The sequence below is a fragment of the Nicotiana tabacum genome, chromosome 19 (assembly GCF_000715075.1).
Source record: "Nicotiana tabacum cultivar K326 chromosome 19, ASM71507v2, whole genome shotgun sequence".
NCBI classification, from domain to species: domain Eukaryota; kingdom Viridiplantae; phylum Streptophyta; class Magnoliopsida; order Solanales; family Solanaceae; genus Nicotiana; species Nicotiana tabacum.
Window position 1 is genome coordinate 115,034,014 of NC_134098.1, and position 21,523 is coordinate 115,055,536.

The window sequence follows — 21,523 nt, forward strand, 5'->3', positions numbered from 1 at the left end:
AATCTCAATATTCTTAAGACTCTTAATTGCTCGTATGTATACCTAAAGTCTTGATTTGGAAATGTCTTATTGTTGATAATCTATAAAGATGGTTGGAAGTGAAATAAGTTAATTGGGGATATAGAGTGTGGCCAACGTGCCAAGAATTTAAGTTATGATTGTGTCTAGTAGTGCAATTGATTTGAGAAGAAGCGATAAAGAATGTGAAATGAGCCTCGACTCAATTGTTTAAAAATGACTTCGAAGATAGAATTGTCTAAAAGCTTTTGTACTAAATTCATGCCCATTAGTAGCTGCTTTAACTAATGTTTTGATTTATAAATATATCTAGTGTGATTCGAGTTCTATATACTCATGTGTTGAAATTGTACATTGTCATTTCTGGGGAAGAGTATTGCAAGAGTAAATGGTGTATTGACTGTTTATGATTTTTCATGTGTGTTTCTATTGTTTGTTGGTATGCCTCATTCTTTGGGAAGAAACCATTTGTGTTTGAAGTTTTCATTTCAAATGGATTTAAAGTATATAATTTCTGAAATATCATATATGTTGATACTTGATGGTGATCTTTGAAATTGAAAGAGGTGAAAGTGTGGAATATGAAATACGGCCATCGTGCCAGGAATAAAGAATCTTGTGAATGGCCTAATGAGCCAAGGAAATAATGTCGTTGTGAATGACTGGAAATACTAATGAGAATTTATACAATGTGAAAGATGTTGAGGTGAGTACAATTATATTTATGATATTTCTGTTTGAAAATCAAATCAAAACTATTTTTGGGAGTATCATTAGCAATACCAAGGAAGGGTGGGTCATAAGACCCACACCTGAAACTACACATACCGGTGTAGGGTGGATTGGGATTATTCCCCTTATTTGGGATAAAATTGGAATCTTTGGAAATTATGATATTATTCCCCTTAATTGAGATGAAACTGAAACCTTTGTGGATTGGAAAAGTCAACCCACACGGCATATGTGGGAAGGCGGCCTAGCTGATCGGGTGGAGATCAGACGCTATATTGCGCATATGGTGGTATTACTCTTGGTAACAATTTTCTTTCGAATCACATGTCAAACCACATTGTTCGTGGGGAGATGGCCTAGCCGATCAGGCGTGATCGGACTCCGTACTAACAAAGACGGTGGTATATCGATGATAATGATCTCCCAACCAAAATTATATATGAAGTTCGTATTTTGAAAATTTTTATGTTTTAACTGGACGTTTGGATATTGTTGATTGTTACTTGCTGTTTCTATGTGTTGCCTTTTCTTATATGGGCATTCTATTTTGACAGAGGATTTTTAGCTATACATACTAGTGCTATTTGACAGTACTAACATCCCTTTTGCCGGGGGCGCTACATCTTTAATGGATGCAGGTGGTTCTTCAGCAGGCGGTATTGATCGATGATAGCAGTACACTTTTTTCAGCTGATTTGGTGAGCCCCACTTCATTTCGGGGTCATGTAACTTTTATTTCTCATGTATTGTGTTTTGAGGTATAGTCAGGCCTTGTTGCCGGCATTTCCATATTACTCTTCTATTGTACTTAGAGGATCCGTAGACAGGTTGTGGGTTATGGTTGATGTTGGAAATTGAACTAGAAATGTTGGTACTTGAAAATTATGTTTTTCATTAATTCTATAAACTCGTAATGTTTTGGAAATTATGAATGAAGCTGCTAATCGGAATGAAAAGGAAGTTGTTAATAAAATCTTTTCAGTGATTGATTAATGAAGTACATCTCCTCTTTATTCATGGATGAGTTTGGGTAGAAGGAAGTCTAATAGGCTTGCTCGGCCGGGTTCTCTTGGTTGAGCGCCAGTCGCGCTCCCTGAGTTTGGGGCGTGACAAAAGCATAAATACAATATTAATATACCAAAATAGCCCTAAAATATCAAGCGGAAGAACTCATAGGGAAAGGACATAACTGTAATAACCTATTTTTGGACTATAGTACCTTCTTTGCTAATTTTTAATATTTAAGATATTAAAATTAATAAAATTTTATCTATTAAATTCTTATTAAAAATATTTAGGAAGGTTTAGTAAAATCAATTTCATAAGAATCCTCTGTATTGACAATACATTATCACTCCATAATGTCCAATACCAAAAAAATAATACTAAGTGGACTGCATAAAGAGTTGAAATTGAAAAAATAAAATACCCCCATAATAATATATTTTTATACTATTATATATGAACTATTTTCCTACTCAAATAATAATTTTTAATCAATTTTTCGTATAATATTGAAAAATACCTAATTATTAAACAACAACTAAGAAAATATTTAAGAATATAAATGTGTGAGAAAGAGAAAATAAATGGTTGGTAAGAGTCAATACCACTAATGATTCTTCAAACATAAAGATCTAAAAGTGAAATGTCATATCAATCTTTTACTCTTTGAAAATAAAATTTATAGTGGATAAAATTATAATTAAGATTAAATATTCAAAACAAGAGATGAACTAATATTAAGATCTGAATCAACATAAAATAAATTATTTTCTATGTTAAACCAAATAATTAAATCTTTTAATTAATTATTTAGCAAGAGAATCCAATTTAATTATTTTTTAATTCATCATAAGAGTTAAATTCTTATTCAAGTTAAAAAAAATCTTAGGATAGATAAATGTATTACATAAAAAGAGTGTTAGAACACAAAGTAAAAATGTTAGTATATTATTAAGAATCAAATTGCTATACAAGTGACTAATGAAGCACAATCAAAGCTAAATCCTAATCAAGAATAAGCTTTCAAGACTATATTATAAAGAGTCGACTCTGGCATAACAGGATTATTCTTTGTAGATGCCTCCTACGAAATCGAAATAATATTTCTATGTCATGCATTACTTGCAAATATCATATCAAGATGCATGACACTGTTAGCAATAATAGCAAGTGGTGTACCAACACCAATTTTATTGTGAGGCCACCCACTTTAGATTTAATATACCTCTTCAAACAACTTAAATAACCATCACAAATATATCAAAGCACAGCAATGGTGCTAAATTTATAAGAAAAGAAAAATTGATAATATGGGATGAAGCACTTATGGCAAAGTGTCAAACGATCGAAATAATTGTCCGAAGTTCTTATAAATGAACCGTTTGGTGGAAAATTAATGGTTTGGGAGATGATTTCTGTTAAGTACTACCAGTAGTTCCAAAATCGACAAAAGCAGAGACTGTAAAAGCTAGCTTGCCAAAGTTATACTTCTGCCTCAAATGAAAAAGATTCAACTGACAAGAAATATAAAGTAAGAACAGATTCAGTATTCTGTGTCTTTTTGCTTCGTGTCGGAAATAAAAAAGAGCATCCAATAAAAGATGATTTGATTTTTTATGAACACTTGGTTATCAATCTCAATGGTAATAATAGTGCATTTAATAAGAGAAATATTTCTATCATTAGATTAAAACGCAACTTGTGCAAATCATATGATAGAATTAAAAAGATATTTTAGCTAGAAGAAATGAATATGTTGATCAACTAAGTAAAAGATTGATTGATTATAATAAAAATAAAATATTTTTCAGTTTTTGACTCAGTAGAAAATGATACCAATAATTACTACCAACAAGAATACTTAAATACTTTAATACCAAGTGGCCTTCTACCATACATGTTTGTTGTCAAATTTATTATTTCTTGCGTATATTAGTATCACCGTATATATAATAGACTAAGTTAAAATTGATCTTCCATTGTATATAGGTTAATTTTGAAAAAAAATATGTCTGTCATGCTACTGAAAAACTTAGATACACCGAATAGCTTATGTAATAGCACACATATGGTATATAGAAGTTTTGACAATAACGTTATACATGAAAAAATTATGATACTGATCAATGTGCTTCTAAGTATATTCTTATCCCTGAATTCAATTTTCGTCTGCCGAAACCAAGGAATATCCTTTTAAATTTGTGTGAAAATAATTTTTAGTATGTTTATGTTTTGCAAATATAACAAATAAAGCACAAGTACAAACATCCTAAATATTAAATTATTTTTATCGCAATATGTTTTCTTGCACAAATAAACGTATATTGCACTTTCAAGAGGGATATCGAGATCAACAACAACAGTTTTGGTTAAGGTAGAGCAACCAAAGCATTAGGAGGAAACATACACAAAAAATATATTGTCCACAAAGAAGTGTTCGTTAAGATACCATCACATTAAATACTTTTATACTATAATACATAATTATCTAATTAACACGACAAAATTGATCATTTGTGTAAATTTTGATGATGTCCCTTTATTTTAAATTCATGTATTATGCTAATGTAAAAGATTATTGTATTATTATACATGAAATTTCTCCCATTAATTAATTTTTTTTGTTCCTTCATAGAAATAAATGTTTGAATCATCACGTGTCATTATTAACGTGCAACGCATGTTTATAGATACTAGTTAACGACAAAAGGTAATATGCTTTTGTCATTTAATTGTGATTAACTATTTGAGTTGAGTAAGCTATTTCTTTCCTTTCTTTTTCGTTCTATTAACCGTTACCTAAATTGAAAAGAAGAAGCGTGTCTAAAGGGATCAAAAGAAGGAAAAGACGGTCTCAACCATGAAATTTGATATCCTCCACTAAGATCACTTTATACAATAAAACACAAATTATGAGCTGCAAAAATAAAATAAAATTGTGTACTAAAATGCCTTTTTTTCCTCACGAAAAGGTCAAATTATGTAATAGATTATAGATAGTGAAGTTATTAAGAGTTTCAACGCTTTTGGAATATGGTTAATTGAAATACAACTAACCGTTGAAGATTATATTTAAAATTATCGGGGTTAATAACATATTTTTAGTTCAAAGTTTAGCAAGAAACCCAAAAAGAAAATTGTCGTGGAAACTTGCAATGACCAATCAAAAAAATATATATTTGTCATTGAAAGTTTTCAAGGAGAAAAAACAGCCTAAAAGCCCATAAGCGCTGCACGCCCAAGTCCGTTGCCCCACAGTCAGACGCAGCGCAGAAACACTTTTCTCTCCTTTAGCGTACAAGTGCCGTCAACCATGTCTGCCGAATCTGCTTCTGCAATTCCCAAAGGCCAAGTATGATTTAACTCTTCTAATTAGAGATTATCGGTTTCTGCACCAATTTTCTGTTTTTTATTAGTACTTGTTACTTATAACAAAATTTAAATGGTTGGAGTTGTGGGTGATGAACAGGTTGATTTGTTGGACTTCATTGACTGGTCTGGGGTTGAATGCCTTAACCAAAACAGCAGCCACTCTATCTCCAATGCCCTCAAACAGGTAAAAAAAGAAACAAATTATTCCCTGTGGAAATTAGGGCTTATTTATCCTACTTTTGCTTTAATATCTTAAGTCGGGGAATTTAACATTGAGTTGTGAATTTCGGATACTGCAGTATACAAATTTTCTGAATCCTAATCTATTTGTAATTATTAAACTTGTTAAAGTAACAACTTCTTAATCCAAACGAGCAGTCAACTAACAAAACTCATAGGAAAAGTAACTAACTGAACTGAGCACTAAATACTCCAGCAATAAGACTTTAGGATGGATCTCTTGGAGATCTGTGCCGTTGGCTGTCGTTACCCAGAAGAAAGGTCTGTATCCAAAAGGAAAACAAAAGATAAAAGACTTTAGGATGTACAAACTACAAAGGATTTAATCTGTTCTTGAATTGCTCAAGTCCATGAAGTTAATTGGTTGAAGGAATTCTAGCTAAGGAAAGAAAACAAATGAGCTAGAGCACTAACAGTCTAGTTACTTGGGGAAAAGGACAGAGAAAAGTAATAGTAGGAAAATTTGAAAGAATAGAGATGAATTTTGTACAATTGAAACGTAGTCTTTTATCCCTTATCTCCATTTGGTGTACCCATGAAGCTCCTCTTTGTATAGAAGATTGAGTGTTGTTTGTAGAGAATCATATTTTTATGTAGGACTCTACTTTTTTGGTATACCTCTTGTATGTGGATTTTACGCCCAGAATTTGTCAATAAAATTTATTACCTTATCAAAAAAAAAGGGGACATAGAAGGGAATAGAAGGTAAGGACACAAAATTAACATTCCTATAAGTAAATACAATTGTATAGCTGGCGCAACATATTTTTATAGTTCCTCTTGGATGTATTTGTTTTTCGAATTGTATAATGATGGATAAATCTAAAATTAACACGCCCAGCATGTGATTTGTACACCCTTTGTTCCTAAATCCTTTTTTTGGGTAACTGAGAAATCTGTTGTCTTCAGCTTTAAAACTTGGTAGATAATGGGTCTGGCTTATCCTTTTTCCAGTGATCTTCTCTGTTCAATTGTACATTTATACTTGTCAAAAGATTAATATCAGAAGTTGGATTCACTGTACTTATGTATATCATGATGCATAGGCTTTTGCTTCTTTAATCTTGTAGTCTGTTAGGTTTGGTGTGTACAGATGGCTGACACATGGAAGGGTCAGGGATGGTTAATTCTTACTTTTTAACTGGCCTAAAGTCAATTGAGAGGGTTTGCAACTGAATTTATTTATTGAACATAGTGGCAAGCATTAATCTTTTAACATATTTTGTCAAGGGCCTTCTTTAGTGGTCATGGTCACTTGATTCCTGCTTTGTAAGGAATAGCGCTGTGATAGAAGTTCTTTAATTAGAGGATGAGTCAATTTGATATATCCTAAGAGCAAGGAAGAACGAGATATAGCTTCTTTTGCTCTTAAATGATGACCAACCTCTTAGTCCTATTACCATAATGAAATTTGTTACTACCCTTCTATCTGTGACACAATGGCTATTCAACAATTGGGGATTCTTTTCCAATTGTAAGCCCCAATGTCGGTTCGTTTATTTTAAAGTCATCCACTTCTGCTTTCCGTAATGGTGTTGACTTTATTTGAATGTAAATCAGGGTTACAGAGAAGATGAGGGCTTGAACCTAGAGAGTGATGCAGATGAGCAGCTATTGATTTACATACCTTTTAATCAAGTTATCAAACTGCATTCTTTTGTTATCAAAGGACCTGAGGAAGAAGGTAGTTAATAGATTTGTAATGTCTCTTTCTACCCCCAGTGATCTTTTGCAAGGTGTACAGATTCTTGGTGTTATTTCATGCAGTTTCTGCTATCTTGTTGGTTTCTGAGAGTGAATTGAGTGTTTTTTGAGCTTCTTCAATACCTTTCTTCATTGCTGCGAAGAAGAAAAATCACTGCACAAACCTTCAAATTTAATCCCCAAGTTTATGTGATTTAGCCAACAGTTGTTTTTTTAATTTTCTTTCTGATTAGTAAAAGTAGTTCTCTTTGGTGGATGAAATGTTAATCCCATGACCTGTGATGATTTCAGTAAAACATTTATGGAAGAATTACGCTAGTACACTTGTTGTCTAAGATATATGAATTCTTGAGCTGGCTTTCTCTAAATCACGGATTAGTAGATAGATGATGCAAGAGCATATATTGAACCAACTGGTTAACGGGCACACCATTGTGTCTGCATAACAAAATTTTGTTGAAACTTAATCAAAATTATGCATAAAGCGGTCTTATAAAAACATATCATAAAGCGAGAGAAACTGAGGGGCAAAAGGGATAATGAGGATAACTACCAAGTTGGCACAGTGACATTTTAAACCTTTTTCTATTCTTCTTAATGGGGTAGTTAGAGGAGCAATTTAGGATGAAATTGTCACAGGCTTCATAGGCATTAGGTGAAAGAAATGTGTCAAACATGTATACAGTTGAGAGAGGTGGATTATCTGTTGCATTTTGGGTATCATAAAGCAATGCCATGATTACGGTGCCGTTTTTTTTATTTGTTAAATCTTGTCTTCTTAATCTTTCCTGGTAGACTTGTTCTGCTTGATGTCTTCACTTTGTTGTCACACATGCCATTTGTCTCATTAAAGGTCCTAAAACTGTGAAGCTGTTTTCTAACATCACTTTGTTGTCACACATGCCATTTGTCTCATTAAAGGTCCTAAAACTGTGAAGCTGTTTTCTAACAAGGAGCACATGGGATTTAGGTAATTTTTTGAGCTTTCATTACTTTTAATGACCTTTTCTGGACTGATTATTCTGTGGGAAATTTTTCCAAATCTGCTATGTATATTTGCTAATTTGGTTGGACGTCTCTGCAGTAATGTCAGTGATTACCCTCCGAGTGATACAGCAGTTTTATCTGAAGATAATCTCAAGGTAAGGAAATGTTGATACATGAATTATGGTTCTTGGCTGTGTTAACTTAATGATGTTTTGCTTGTATAATTCTCAAGTTTCCCTGGATATTCATTCTTCAAAACTCTCGTTCTTTTGCCAGGGAAAACCAGTTATCTTGAAGTATGTTAAATTTCAAAATGTTCGCAGGTATGCAAATATCTGCTGGTCTTCATACTTTTACAATAGTAGTGTGTAAGATGGGAATTAATCTTTTCTATTGCTATTGGACCAGTGTGACCATTTTTATTGAGGACAATCAATCTGATTCTGAACTTACAAGAGTTCAAAAAATTGTCCTGTATGGAACAACGTAAGTTTCTTATGCCCTCATTCCCTTCACACGATATCCTATCATTTTTCCTTCTTTTTATTGCCTTCGTTCTGATTTGCTTCTTTTTAGTATTACCAATTTCTTTATTTCTAGTCAATATCTACTTTTTCAGTTCTCTCTTTTAGGTGTTCCATGTTTACATCTCGAACAGTTTAAACATTAAACTTGGAAAAGCATGAGACCATGCGATGGTGTCAGATGACCTGACTGCTTACTCGATGTGCTTTGTTACTGACACTTCCTTTTGTTGTCCCTCATAACATAATCACGTGTGCTTCCATTGGCTCTTGAAGTATCAGGGGCCAACAACCATGTAAACATGCTCTCCTTAAGTTAATGCTACCAAAAAACTGATAGACTAAAGTGCAGAGACCGCTTGCCCAGCAGCGGTGGGTGCCACCAAAAAAACCGTTCAACAAAGTTTTCTTTTATTACTTCTTATCAGGCTTGACCAAAATTGTTTGGAGAAATGTTAAAAAGATCAAAGTGCTTTACAAATAGAGCCTATAGAGGTGCACGTACATGTTTATGATATTGTCTCCTTTAATAGTTTATGTATCACTCAAATATACCTGAATAATCAATAATCTATTTCTGATGTTAGAAAAATTTTATGCTTTCTGCTGTCAAAGCCCATTTTACTCCACCTAGACATTGCAGAGGAAAAGACATTTAGATCCTATGGTTTCACTAGTTGTAACCCTAAATAACACATGATACCCCAACTTGTGCGGATGATTGGAAAGATTTTGGGGATTCCTCTGATGTAGATCCTCTTTCATACTGGTTCACCCTTTTTGTTAGCTTAATTTATTTACTTATCAATAAAAAATTTGGACCCTCATATTTCTAAACTAAAATTGTCTTTAACCTCAAAAAATGTGTACACTTTTACAATCTTGGCAAAAGATTAGCCGTCCTTTACCTTCTCTTAAAACTGGATGTCAGATTCTACGGTATATATCCTCTTCGTCGTTTCTTCTATCCTCAATCCTATCGCAAACAAAATCATTCTTTTGCACACCTGTATTAATAAGAGAGGAAAACTACAGAAGCTAAAGTAGTGTTTCTTTCTCCTGCAGGGTGGAGACGACTGATATGAAAGGTTTAAAGAAGATTGAGGACCATTGACCAGACTGATCAAAGAAGATTGAAGACCGCTGAACCTGCAAAAAAAAACATTTTAGTCGTTCAGTATGATTTTAAGATTTTTTTTCTTGACTTTTGTACTTTGTAAACAGAGGTAATTAGAAACCTGATCTGGATATACCAAATGTCAGGGTGAGTTATCCGCTACTATATTCAATGCACATGTTACTGCCATTATTTGGATCTTAGCTTCTCATCGTTACCAAGTTAGTATAAGAGGTAAACTCTAAGCTACTCAGATGGTTCTGGAATGTGATGGTAAATACCTTTCTTTGTCCTTTGGCCTGTTAGCCCTCAGTGAATTGTCTGATTTTAGTAAGTAGGAAACATTCTAAACATGCTGAAGCCTTTTCTATAAACACTTGTGTGTGTGTTGGTTCTATTGATTTTGTTGAATCACACGTGTGTGTGGTTCTAAGTGAGCTGTCAATGCTACTTATAAACTTGCTACTAGCGTATATTTCTGTTTAATTTGATGTATCAGAGCTTCTGGAATAGAATGATTTTGTTGAACAAGGTTGTAAGTTGTAATAAACTTATGAATATAGCGTCTGAACACTTGGGTGGTCACTTTTGATCCTTGCACTGTTAGACTGGCTGTTGGTGTGAAGGGTATATAGTTAATGTCACGACCCAATTTTACTTATAGGTCGTGATGGCGTCCAACACTACAACTAGGCAAGCCAATTAATAAGTCAAACATACATTGGTTAAACTTTTATTCCAAGAAGATAATAAAATACAAATTTCTACCAATGTGTGTGCCAAGACCCGGTGTCACAAGTGCATGAGCATCTAATAGATTATACATAACTCCAAATACTGTCTGAAATAAAATGGACAGAATATAAATATCAGAAGAGACATTGGTAGCTGCAGAACGGCTCAGAAAGGCAGCTCGCCACTATGCCTCGGGATGACGTGGGTATGTGATGATAGGTCCTCCACTAGTACCTGTCTCAGATCCTGCCCAAAAAGTGCAGCAAGTGTAGTATGAGTACGTAAACAACGTGTACCTAGTAAGTATCAAGCCTAATTTCAAAGTGGTAGAGACGAGATGGTCGACTTTGACACTCACTATGGGTCAATAATAATTGAAATAAAATTAGGATATTCAAATTAGCATGATTTACAGAATTTACAAATAATTTATTTAATCAACGAAAATAATCAAATTCCTTCAAATGTAACAATTCTCAATATATTAATTAAATTCCTTCAACTCAAATAATTTCTAATTTATCAATTAAATCTCATTTACAGGAGTAACAATTAATTCCTTAACAAGCAAGAATAATAATTTATTAAATTTCAAGGACAATTTATTAATTAGCTTCACAAGCTGAAATAATTTATTAAAGTATCGTGTAATTATTATTATTAAGCACGATTTCTGTCGAGGACGTACGACCCGATCCAGAGTGTCGTGTACACTGCCGAGGGACGTGCGGCGCGATCCATAGATGCATCTATCCTGCCGAGGCGTTCGGCCCGCTCCACAAGAAAGGAGGACATTTTCTTATGTGCCTCCGGAAGGAGAGTATATTCATTATAAGATGAATTTGGGAGGAGAACAATTTCTTTTAATAATTAATTGATTTAAACAGACAATCAAGCCTATGAGATTTCCATCATTTAATATCTTTATCTAACAATTCACAATATATTCATATAGATATCAATTAATATAAATAAATCAAAGAATACAATTTACACAAGTAAGGCATGCTTTGAGTCCTAAACTACCCAGACATTAGCATTAATAGTAGCTACGCACGGACTCTCGTCACCTCGTGCGTACGTAGCCCCCCCCACAATTAGCAACAATTATTTAATTTTAATCACTTATGAGGTAATTTCCCCCTCACAAGATTAGACAAGAGACTTACCTCTTCTTGCTCCAATTTAATCCAAAATTCTGCCTTTTCCACGATTATCCAACTCTGTCTGGCTCAAATCTAGCCAAAATAATTCGATACAATCACTAAAAATTATAGGAAATAAATTCTATAAGGGAATACTACATTTTTGATAAAAATTCCAAAAATAATTAAAAATTCGTCCGCGGGACCCACATCTCAGAATATGGCGAAAGTTACGAAATCCGACAACCCATTCAATTACGAGTCCAACCATACCAGTTTCACTCAAATCCGACTCCGAATCGATATCGAAATCTCAAAATTTCGTTTCTATGAGATTTATAAACTTTTCCAAATTTCAATCTCAGAACACTAATTAAATTGTGAAAACAATGATATACTTGTATATGTAGACCAAATCCGAGTTAGAATCACTTACCCCAATATTTTTTCCTTGAAAATCTGCCAAAAGTCGCCTCTGCTCAAGCTCAAGTTCGTCAAAAATGGCAAATGGGACGAATGTCTCCTGTTTTTATAACTTACAGCTCTGTCCAGTTCGATCAAGGAGCTCGATCAGGAGAGCTCGATCAGGGAGCTCGATTTCAGGGAGCTCGATCAAGGAGCTCGATCTCAAGGAGCTCGGTCTCAGGGAGCTCGATCTCAGGGAGCTCGATCAAGGAGTTCGATCTCAAGGAGCTCGGTCTCAGGGACATGGTCATGGCTTCGATCAAGTTCGATCTTGGGTCTTGACCCTGGCCCTCGAGCCTTGCCTTCGATCCTGGCTTCGACTCAGTCCTCGATCGTGGGCTCGATATCTGGGTTCGATCTGGGGCTCGATCACAGCCTAGAATATACACTAGAAGGGAAAATTGCAGCAGCTCTTTATGTCCAACTTTTGATCCGTTAACCATCCGAAACTCACCCGAGGCCCTCGGGACCTCAACCAAATATACCAACAAGTCCTAAAACATCATACGAACTTAGTCGAACCTCTAAATCACATCAAACAATGCTTAAACCATGAAGCATACCCCAATTCAAGCTTAATGAAACTAAGAGTTTTCAACTTCTACATTCGATGTCGGAACCCATCAAATCAACTCCGATTGACCTCAAATTTTACACACAAGTCATAAATTACATAATGGAGCTATGAAAATTTTCAGAACTGGATTCCGACTCCGGTATCAAAAAGTCAACTCCCGGTCAAACTTTCAAACTTTTAAATTCTTATTTTAGCCATTTTAAGCCTAATTTCATTACGGACTTCCAAATAAAATTCCGATCATGCTCCTAAGTCCAAAATCACCATACGGAGCTGTTGGAATCATCAAAATTCTATTCTGAGGTCGTTTTCTCAAAATATTGACCGAAGTCAAACTTAGCACTCTAAGGCCAACTTAAGGAACCAAGTGTTCCGGTTTCACCTCAAACACTTCTAAATCCCGAACCAACTATCCCCGCAAGTCATAAATCATTACAAGCACCTACGAAAAGTTTTATTTTAGGGAACGGGATTCTAAAAGTTAAAATGACCGGTTGAGTCATTACATTCTCCACCTCTTAAACAAACGTTCGTCCTCGAACGGGTTTAGAATTATACCTGAAGTGCTGAATAAGTCTGGATATCTGCTCTGCATATTTTCCTCGGTCTCCCAAGTCGCTTCTTCGACTGGTTGGCCCCTCCACTGGACTTTTACTGCAGAAATCCTCTTGGATCTCAATTGGCGAACCTGGTTATCAACAATGGCAATTGGCTCCTCTTCATAACCCAAGCTATTATCTAACTGAACTGTGCTTAAGTCTAACACATGTGATAGGTCGGCATGATACTTCCGGAGCATAGATACGTGAAAAATCGGATGAACTCTCGATAGGCTGGGAGGCAAGGCAAGCTCATAAGCAACCTCCCCAACTCGTTTCAACACCTCAAATGGGCCTATAAACCTTGGGCTCAACTTGCCCTTCTTCCCGAATCTCATAATTCCCTTCATCGGCGAAATCTTCAAGAGAACTTTTTCACCTACCATAAATAATATATCACGCGCTTTCTGATCCGCGTAACTCTTTTGTCTGGACTGTGCTGTACGAAATCGCTCCTGAATCAACTTTACCTTTTCCAAGGCATCCCTTACCAAATCAGTACCATATAACTTAGCCTCACCTGGCTCAAACCATCCGATAGGTGAACGACATCTCCGACCATATAAAGCCTCAAATGGAGCCATCTCGATGCTGGATTGGTAACTGTTATTATAAGCAAACTCGGCCAAAGGCAGGAAACGATCCCACTGACCTCCAAAGTCAATCACACATGCCCTGAGCATATCCTCCAAAATCTGAATTGTCCTCTCTGACTGTCCATCGGTCTGCGGATGAAAGGCTGTGCTGAGCTCTACACGGGTCCCCAACTCACTCTGTACTGCTCTCCAGAAATATGAAGTAAACTGAGGGCCTCTATCTGATATGATGGAAATTGGCACACCGTGCAATCGAACTATCTCCTGAATATAAATCTGGGCCAACCTCTCTGAAGTATACGTAGTCACAACAGGAATAAAATGTGCCGACTTGGTCAACCTGTCAACAATCACCCAAACTGCATCAAACTTCCTCAAGGTCCGCGGCAACCCAACTACAAAATCCATAGTAATTCGTTCCCATTTCCACTCTGGTATAGTCATCTGCTGAAGTAGGCCACCTGGCCTCTGGTGCTCATATTTAACTTGCTGACAATTTAGACACCGAGCTACATACTCAACTATGTCCTTTTTCATTCGTCGCCACCAATAATGTTGCCTTAAGTCACGATACATCTTAGTAGCACCTGGATGAATAGAATATCGAGAACTGTGTGCCTCTTCTAGGATCCTTTTCCTTAGTCCATCCACATTAGGAACACATAGACAATCCTGGAGTCGTAGAACACCATCCGCTCTAATAGTAACTTCCTTGGCATCACCTCGTAGTATCGTTTCACGAAGAACCACCAGGTGTGTGTCATCATACTGGCAAGCCTTGATCTGCTCAAATAGTGAATATTGGGCCACAACACATGCAAGAACTCGGTTGGGCTCTGAAATATCCAGCCTCACAAGTCTGTTAGCCAAGGATTGAATATCTGAGGCTAATGGCCTTTCCTCTACTGAAATGAAAGCCAAACTACCCATACTCTCTGCCTTTCTGCTCAAGGCATCTGCAACCACATTTGCTTTGCCCGGATGATACAAGATAGTAATATCATAATCTTTTAGTAACTCCAGCCATCTGCGCTGCCTCAAATTTAGATCCCTCTGCTTGAACAAATGCTGCAAACTGCGATGATCAGTGTAAACTTCGCAAGACACCCCATAAAGATAATGCCTCCAAATCTTAAGAGCGTGAACAATCGCAGCTAACTCCAAATCATGTACCGGATAATTCTTTTCGTGGGGCTTCAGCTGAGGTGAAGCATATGCAATAACTTGCCCTTCCTACATCAATACACAACCCAAGCCAATGCGCGAAGCATCGCAATACACTGTATACATCCCCGAACTGGAAGGCAACACTAGCACTGGTGCTATAGTCAATGATGTCTTGAGCTTCTGAAAGCTCACCTCACAATCATCGGACCATCGGAATGGAGCACCCTTCTGGGTTAATTTGGTCAAAGGTGTTGCAATAGATGAAAAACCTTCCACGAACCAACGATAATAACCTGCCAAACCCAGAAAACTCCTGATCTCCATCGCCGAAGTGGGACGATGCCAATTCTGAACTGCCTCAATCTTTTTGGGATCAACTTTAATACCTTCGCCCGATACGATATGTCCCAAAAATGCTACAGACTCTAGCCAAAACTCACATTTAGAGAACTTAGCATATAGCTTTTGTTCCCGCAATGTCTGAAGCACTACTCTCATATGCTGTTCATGCTCCTCCTTACTACGTGAGTAGATCAAAATGTCATCAATGAAGACAATGACAAATGAGTCAATATATGGCCTGAATACCCTGTTCATCAGATCCATAAACGCTGCCGGGGCATTAGTTAAACCAAAAGACATTACCAGAAACTCATAATGACCATATCTAGTACGGAAAGCAGTCTTCGGAACATCCGAATCCCGAATCTTCAACTGATGGTACCCCGACCTCAAGTCGATCTTAGAGAATACCCTAGCACCCTGCAACTGGTCAAATAGATCATCAATACGCGGCAACGGGTACTTGTTCTTAATAGTGACTTTGTTCAATTGGCGATAATCAATACACATCCGCATTGTTCCATCCTTCTTTTTCACAAACAATACTGGTGCACCCCAAGACGATACACTCGGTCTGACAAACCCTTTGTCTAGTAACTCTTCAAGCTGTTCTTTCAACTCTTTCAATTCTTTCGGAGCCATGCGATACGGTGGAATAGATATAGGCTGAGTATCCCGGCAATAGATATAGGCTGGGTATCTGAATCCAAGTCAATACAGAAATCAATATCACGATCAGGTGGCATACCTGGAAGATCTGACGGAAACACATCGGGGAACTCCCGAACTACAGGCACTGAATCAATAGCTGGAGTCTCTGCAGTAGTATCCCGAACATAGGCTAGATAAGCCAAACAACCCTTCTCAACCATGTGTTGAGCCTTTATAAAAGAAATAACTCGATTAAATGAATTAACATACGAACCCTTCCACTCCAGCTTAGGCAATGCTGGAATAGCCAAGGTAACAGTCTTGGCATGACAATCTAGAATAGCATGATATGGAGATAACCAGTCCATACCCAGAATAATTTCAAAATCGATCATCTCAAGCAATAGGAGATCTGCTCTAGTTTCATAACCACATAATATAATAATACAAGACCGGTAGATCCGGTTCACAACGACAAAATCGCCCACATTAGTGGACACATAAACAGGAGTACTCAAGGACTCACGAGAAACACCCAGGAATGGAGCAAATAGAGATGACACATATGAATACGTAGATCCTGGATCAAATAATACTGAGGCATCTTTGCCACAAACAGAAATAATACATGTAATCACGGCATCTGAGGCCTCTACATCTGGTCTAGCCGGAAAAGCATAGAACCGAGCTGGAGCGCCAACTGGCTGGCCTCCGCCTGGCTGACCTCCACCTCTAGGACGGCCCCTACCCACCTGTCCTCCACCTCTGGGTGGTCGGACTACTGGTGGAGCAACTGGTCCGGTAAGCATAGGCTACTGACCCTGCTGTACTGGTCTACCCCGAAGCCTGGGGCAAAACCTCCGCATGTGACTGGGATCCCCGCATTCGTAACAACTCTTCGGTGCGATGGGCTGTTGACTAAGTGGCTGGCCCTGGGGACCTGAATACCCACTCGGAGGACCCTGAATAGCTGGTGGGTGGTAAGAACTCTCTGGGATAGCACTGAGATAAGTTCGCACTGGAGCACCTCGAGGAGGTGGTGGTGCTGGATATGGGGGTCTGCTGGACTGTCCCCTCACGAACTAACCTCTGCCCCCGGACGGAGCACCTCTGAACTCTCCAGAGTACCTGAACCGCTTATCTCTCATAATCTGCTCTCGGCTCCGCTGACGTACACCCTCAATCCTCCGGGCTATCTCCACAACTCGCTCATAAGAAGTACCCATCTCAACCTCTTGAGCCATAGTGGCCTGAATACCAGTATGTAAACCGGCTACAAACCTCCGCACTCTCTCCGCCTCAGTAGGGAGTATTATTAGTGCATGGCGAGATAATTCAGAAAACCTCGCCTTATAATCGGTTACTGACATCTGACCCTGCTGGAGCTGCTCAAACTGAAACCGCAACTCTTCCCTCTGGGAGGGTGGAATATACCTGTCCAAGAAGATACGGGTGAACCTGTCCCAAGTCATGGGAGGAGAATCTGTTGGTCTGCCAAGAGCATAAGACTGCCACCATCTACGGGCTCTACCCTCTAGCTGAAAAGTAGCGAAATCAACCCCATGGGACTCCAATATCCTCATGTTGTACAGTCTATCCTTGCAACGATCAATGAAATCCTGTGGATCCTCATGTCGCTCACCCCTGAAGACAGGAGGATGTAGCCTAGTCCATCTGTCCAATAGTTTCTGAGGATCCGCGGCTACAGCTGGCCTGGGCTCAGGTATAGCTGCTGCCACTGGCTGGACTCCACCCATGGGTAGTGCACCCTGGGTCTGATATACAGCAGCTGCTTGTCCATGAGCCTGCGCGGTAGGGGTGTTCTCCCCCGCCCGCCTGAGATGTGGCTGGGTCTGCCGGAAATAAACCGGCCTGAGTCATATTATCCATGAATCGCAGCATACGACCTAAGACATCCTGAAATCCCGGTGTAGATGTGAAGTCCACCGGAGCTGGCTCTGCCATAGGCACCTCACCCTGCTCCTCAATAATGGGATTCTCTGCTGGATCCACTGGCGGCATAACCGGAATAGTCCTGGGACGTCCTCGCCCTCTACCACGGGCTGGAGCCCTCCCTCGGCCTCTAGCAACTGGGGGAGTAGCTCTTCCCTGGTCTGGAATCTCATTAGAGTGTGTTCTCACCATTTGTAAGAGAATAAGAGAAGGATATTTAGTACTACATCAATTGCACGATAGAATATGAAGAAAGGTAGTTTCTTAACACCATATAGCCTCTCGAAGATAAGTACAGACGTCTCCGTACAGATCCGCAAGACTCTATTAGGTCTGCTCATAACTTGTGAGACCTACGTGAACCTAGTGCTCTGATACCATGTTGTCACGACGCAATTTCACCTATAGGTCGTGATGGCGCCCAACACTACAGCTAGGCAAGCCAACTAATAAGTCAAACATACATTGGTTAAACTTTTATTCCAAGAAGATAATAAAATACCAATTTCTACCAATGTGTGTGCCAAGACCCGGTGTCACAAGTGCATGAGCATCTAGTAGATTATACAAAACTCCAAATACTGTCTGAAATAAAATAGACAGAATATAACTATCAGAAGAGACACTGGTAGCTGCATAACGGCTCAGAAAGGCAGCTCACCACTATGGCTCGGGATGACGTGGGTATATGATGATAGGTCCTCCACTAGTACCTGTCTCTGATCCTGCACAAAAAGTACAGCAAGTATAGTATGAGTACGTAAACAACGTGTACCCAGTAAGTATCAAGCCTAATCTCAAAGTGGTAGAGACGAGATGGCCGACTTTGACACTCACTATGGGTCAATAATAATTGAAATAAAATTAGGATATTCAAATCAACATGATTTACAGAATTTATAAATAATTTATTTAATCAGCGGAAATAATCAAATTCCTTCAAATGTAACAATTCTCAATATATTAATTAAATTCCTCCAACTCAAATAATTTCCAATTTATCAATTAAATCTCATTTACAGGAGTAACAATTAATTCCTTAACAAGCAAGAATAATAATTTATTAAATTTCAAGAATTTTTTAATTTATTAATTAGCTTCACAAGATGAAATAATTTATTAAAGTATCGTGTAATTATTATTATTAAGCACGATTTCTGGCGAGGACGTACGACCCGATCCAGAGTGTCGTGTACACTGCCGAGGGACGTGCGGCGCGATCCATAGATGCATCTATCCTGCCGAGGCATTCGGCCCGCTCCACAAGAAAGGAGGACATTTTCTTATGTGCCTCCGGAAGGAGAGTATATTTATTATAAGATAAATTTGGGAGGAGAACAATTTTTTTTAACAATTAATTGATTTAAACAGACAATAAAGCCTATGAGATTTCCATCCTTTAATATCTTTATCTAACAATTCACAATATATTCATATAGATATCAATTAATATAAATAAATCAAAGAATACAATTTATACAAGTAATACATGCTTTGAGTCCTAAACTACCCGGACTTTAGCATTAATAGTAGCCACGCACGGACTCTCGTCACCTCGTGCGTACATAGCCCCCACAATTAGCAACAATTATTTAATCTTAATCACCTATGAGGTAATTTTCCGGTAATTTTCCCCTCACAAGATTAGACAAGAGACTTACCTCGTCTTGCTCTAATTTAATCCAAAATTCTGCCTTTTTCACGATTATCCAACTCTGTCTGGCTCAATTCTAGCCAAAATAATTCGATACAATCACTAAAAATTATAGGAAATAAATTCTATAAGGAAATACTACATTTTTGATAAAAATTTCGAAATTAATTAAAAATTCGCCCGCGGGGCCCACATCTCGGAATACAGCGAAAGTTACGAAATCCGATAACCCATTCAATTACGAGTCCAACCATACCAGTTTCACTCAAATCCGACTCCGAATCGATATCAAAATCTCAAAATTTTGTTTCTATGAGATTTCTAAACTTTTTCAAATTTCAATCTCAAAATACTAATTAAATTGTGAAAACAATGATATACTTGTATATGTAGACCAAATCCGAGTTAGAATCACTTACCCCAATATTTTTCCCTTGAAAATCTGTCAAAAGTCGCCTCTGCTCAAGCTCAAAATCGTCAAAAATGGCAAATGGGACGAATGTCCCCTGTTTTTATAACTTACAGCTCTGCCCAGTTCGATCAAGGAGCTCGATCAGGGGAGCTCGATCTCAAGGAGCTCGATCTCAGGGAGCTCGATTTCAGGGAGCTCGATCAAGGAGCTCGATCTCAAGGAGCTCGGTCTCAGGGAGCTCGATCTCAGGGAGCTCGATCTCAAGGAGCTCGGTCTCAGGGACATGGTCATGGCTTCGATCAAGTTCGATCTTGGGTCTTGCCCCTGGCCCTCGAGCCTTGCCTTCGATCATAGCCCTCGAGCCTTGCCTTCGATCATGGCCCTCGATACTGAGTCTCGTCCCTGGCTTCGACTCAGTCCTCGATCGTGGGCTCGATATCTGGGTTCGATCTGGGGCTCGATCACAGCCTAGAATATACACTAGAAGGGAAAATTGCAGCAGCTCTTTATGTCCAACTTTTGATCTGTTAACCATCCGAAACTCACCCGAGGCCCTCGGGACCTCAACCAAATATACCAACAAGTCCTAAAACGTCATACGAACTTAGTCGAACCTCTAAATCACATCAAACAACGCTTAAACCATGAAGCATACCCCAATTCAAGCTTAATGAAACTAAGAGTTTTCAACTTCTACATTCGATGTCGGAACCCATCAAATCAACTCCGATTGACCTCAAATTTTACACACAAGTCATAAATTACATAATGGAGCTATAAAAATTTTCAAAACTGGATTCCGACTCCGATATCAAAAAGTTAACTTCCCGCTCAAACTTTCAAACTTTAAATTCCTATTTTAGTCATTTCAAGCCTAATTTCACTACGGATTTCCAAATAAAATTTCGATCATGCTCCTAAGTCCAAAATCACCATACGGAGCTGTTGGAATCATCAAAATTCTATTTCGGGGTCGTTTTCTCAAAATGTTGACCGAAGTCAAACTTAGCACTTTAAGGCCAACTTAAGGAACCAAGTGTTCCGGTTTCACCTCAAACACTTCTAAATTTCGAACCAACCATCCCCGCAAGTCATAAATCATTACAAGTACCTACGGAAAGTTTTATTTTAGGGAACAGGGTTCTAAAAGTTAAAATGACCGGTTGGATCATTACAGTTAAGAGGCCATTCACCTTCTGCAGATGGTTCCGTGAAACAACACTGTTGTCAGTGGTTAGCGTCTGTGCAAAAATGGCATAGCAAAGCCACAAAACACCTCGATTCCCATCTTTGGAAAGAGATAATGTTTAATTGAATGGCAAGAAATTGACCTGGAATGTTTTTCTCGTGGCAGCTGGATGCATGGGTATGTGTAGTAGGTTTGCCCTTCCCTCATATTCTACCGCACACAAATCATGAATTGGATCTGTTTGGTAGAGAAATCCTTCTTTGCTCTTTGTTGACAAAGTCAGCATTTTCGAAGCCTTTACTGCAGCTTTATTGTAGTTCTTAAGTACTTGTCTTATGC

At 37.9% G+C, this 21,523-nt stretch overlaps 1 protein-coding gene across 1 annotated transcript; it reads left to right on the forward strand.

Annotated features, from left to right (window-relative positions):
- The first annotated feature begins 4,950 nt into the window (after positions 1-4,950).
- On the forward strand, positions 4,951-9,946 carry LOC107772749 (PITH domain-containing protein At3g04780). Its single transcript, XM_016592226.2, has 8 exons — positions 4,951-5,107; positions 5,225-5,311; positions 6,928-7,051; positions 7,993-8,041; positions 8,156-8,213; positions 8,335-8,381; positions 8,467-8,544; positions 9,648-9,946. Exons 1-8 carry the CDS (start codon positions 5,069-5,071, stop codon positions 9,694-9,696), a joined length of 531 nt encoding a protein of 176 aa, XP_016447712.1. The 5' UTR covers positions 4,951-5,068; the 3' UTR covers positions 9,697-9,946.
- The last annotated feature ends 11,577 nt before the right edge of the window (positions 9,947-21,523 follow it).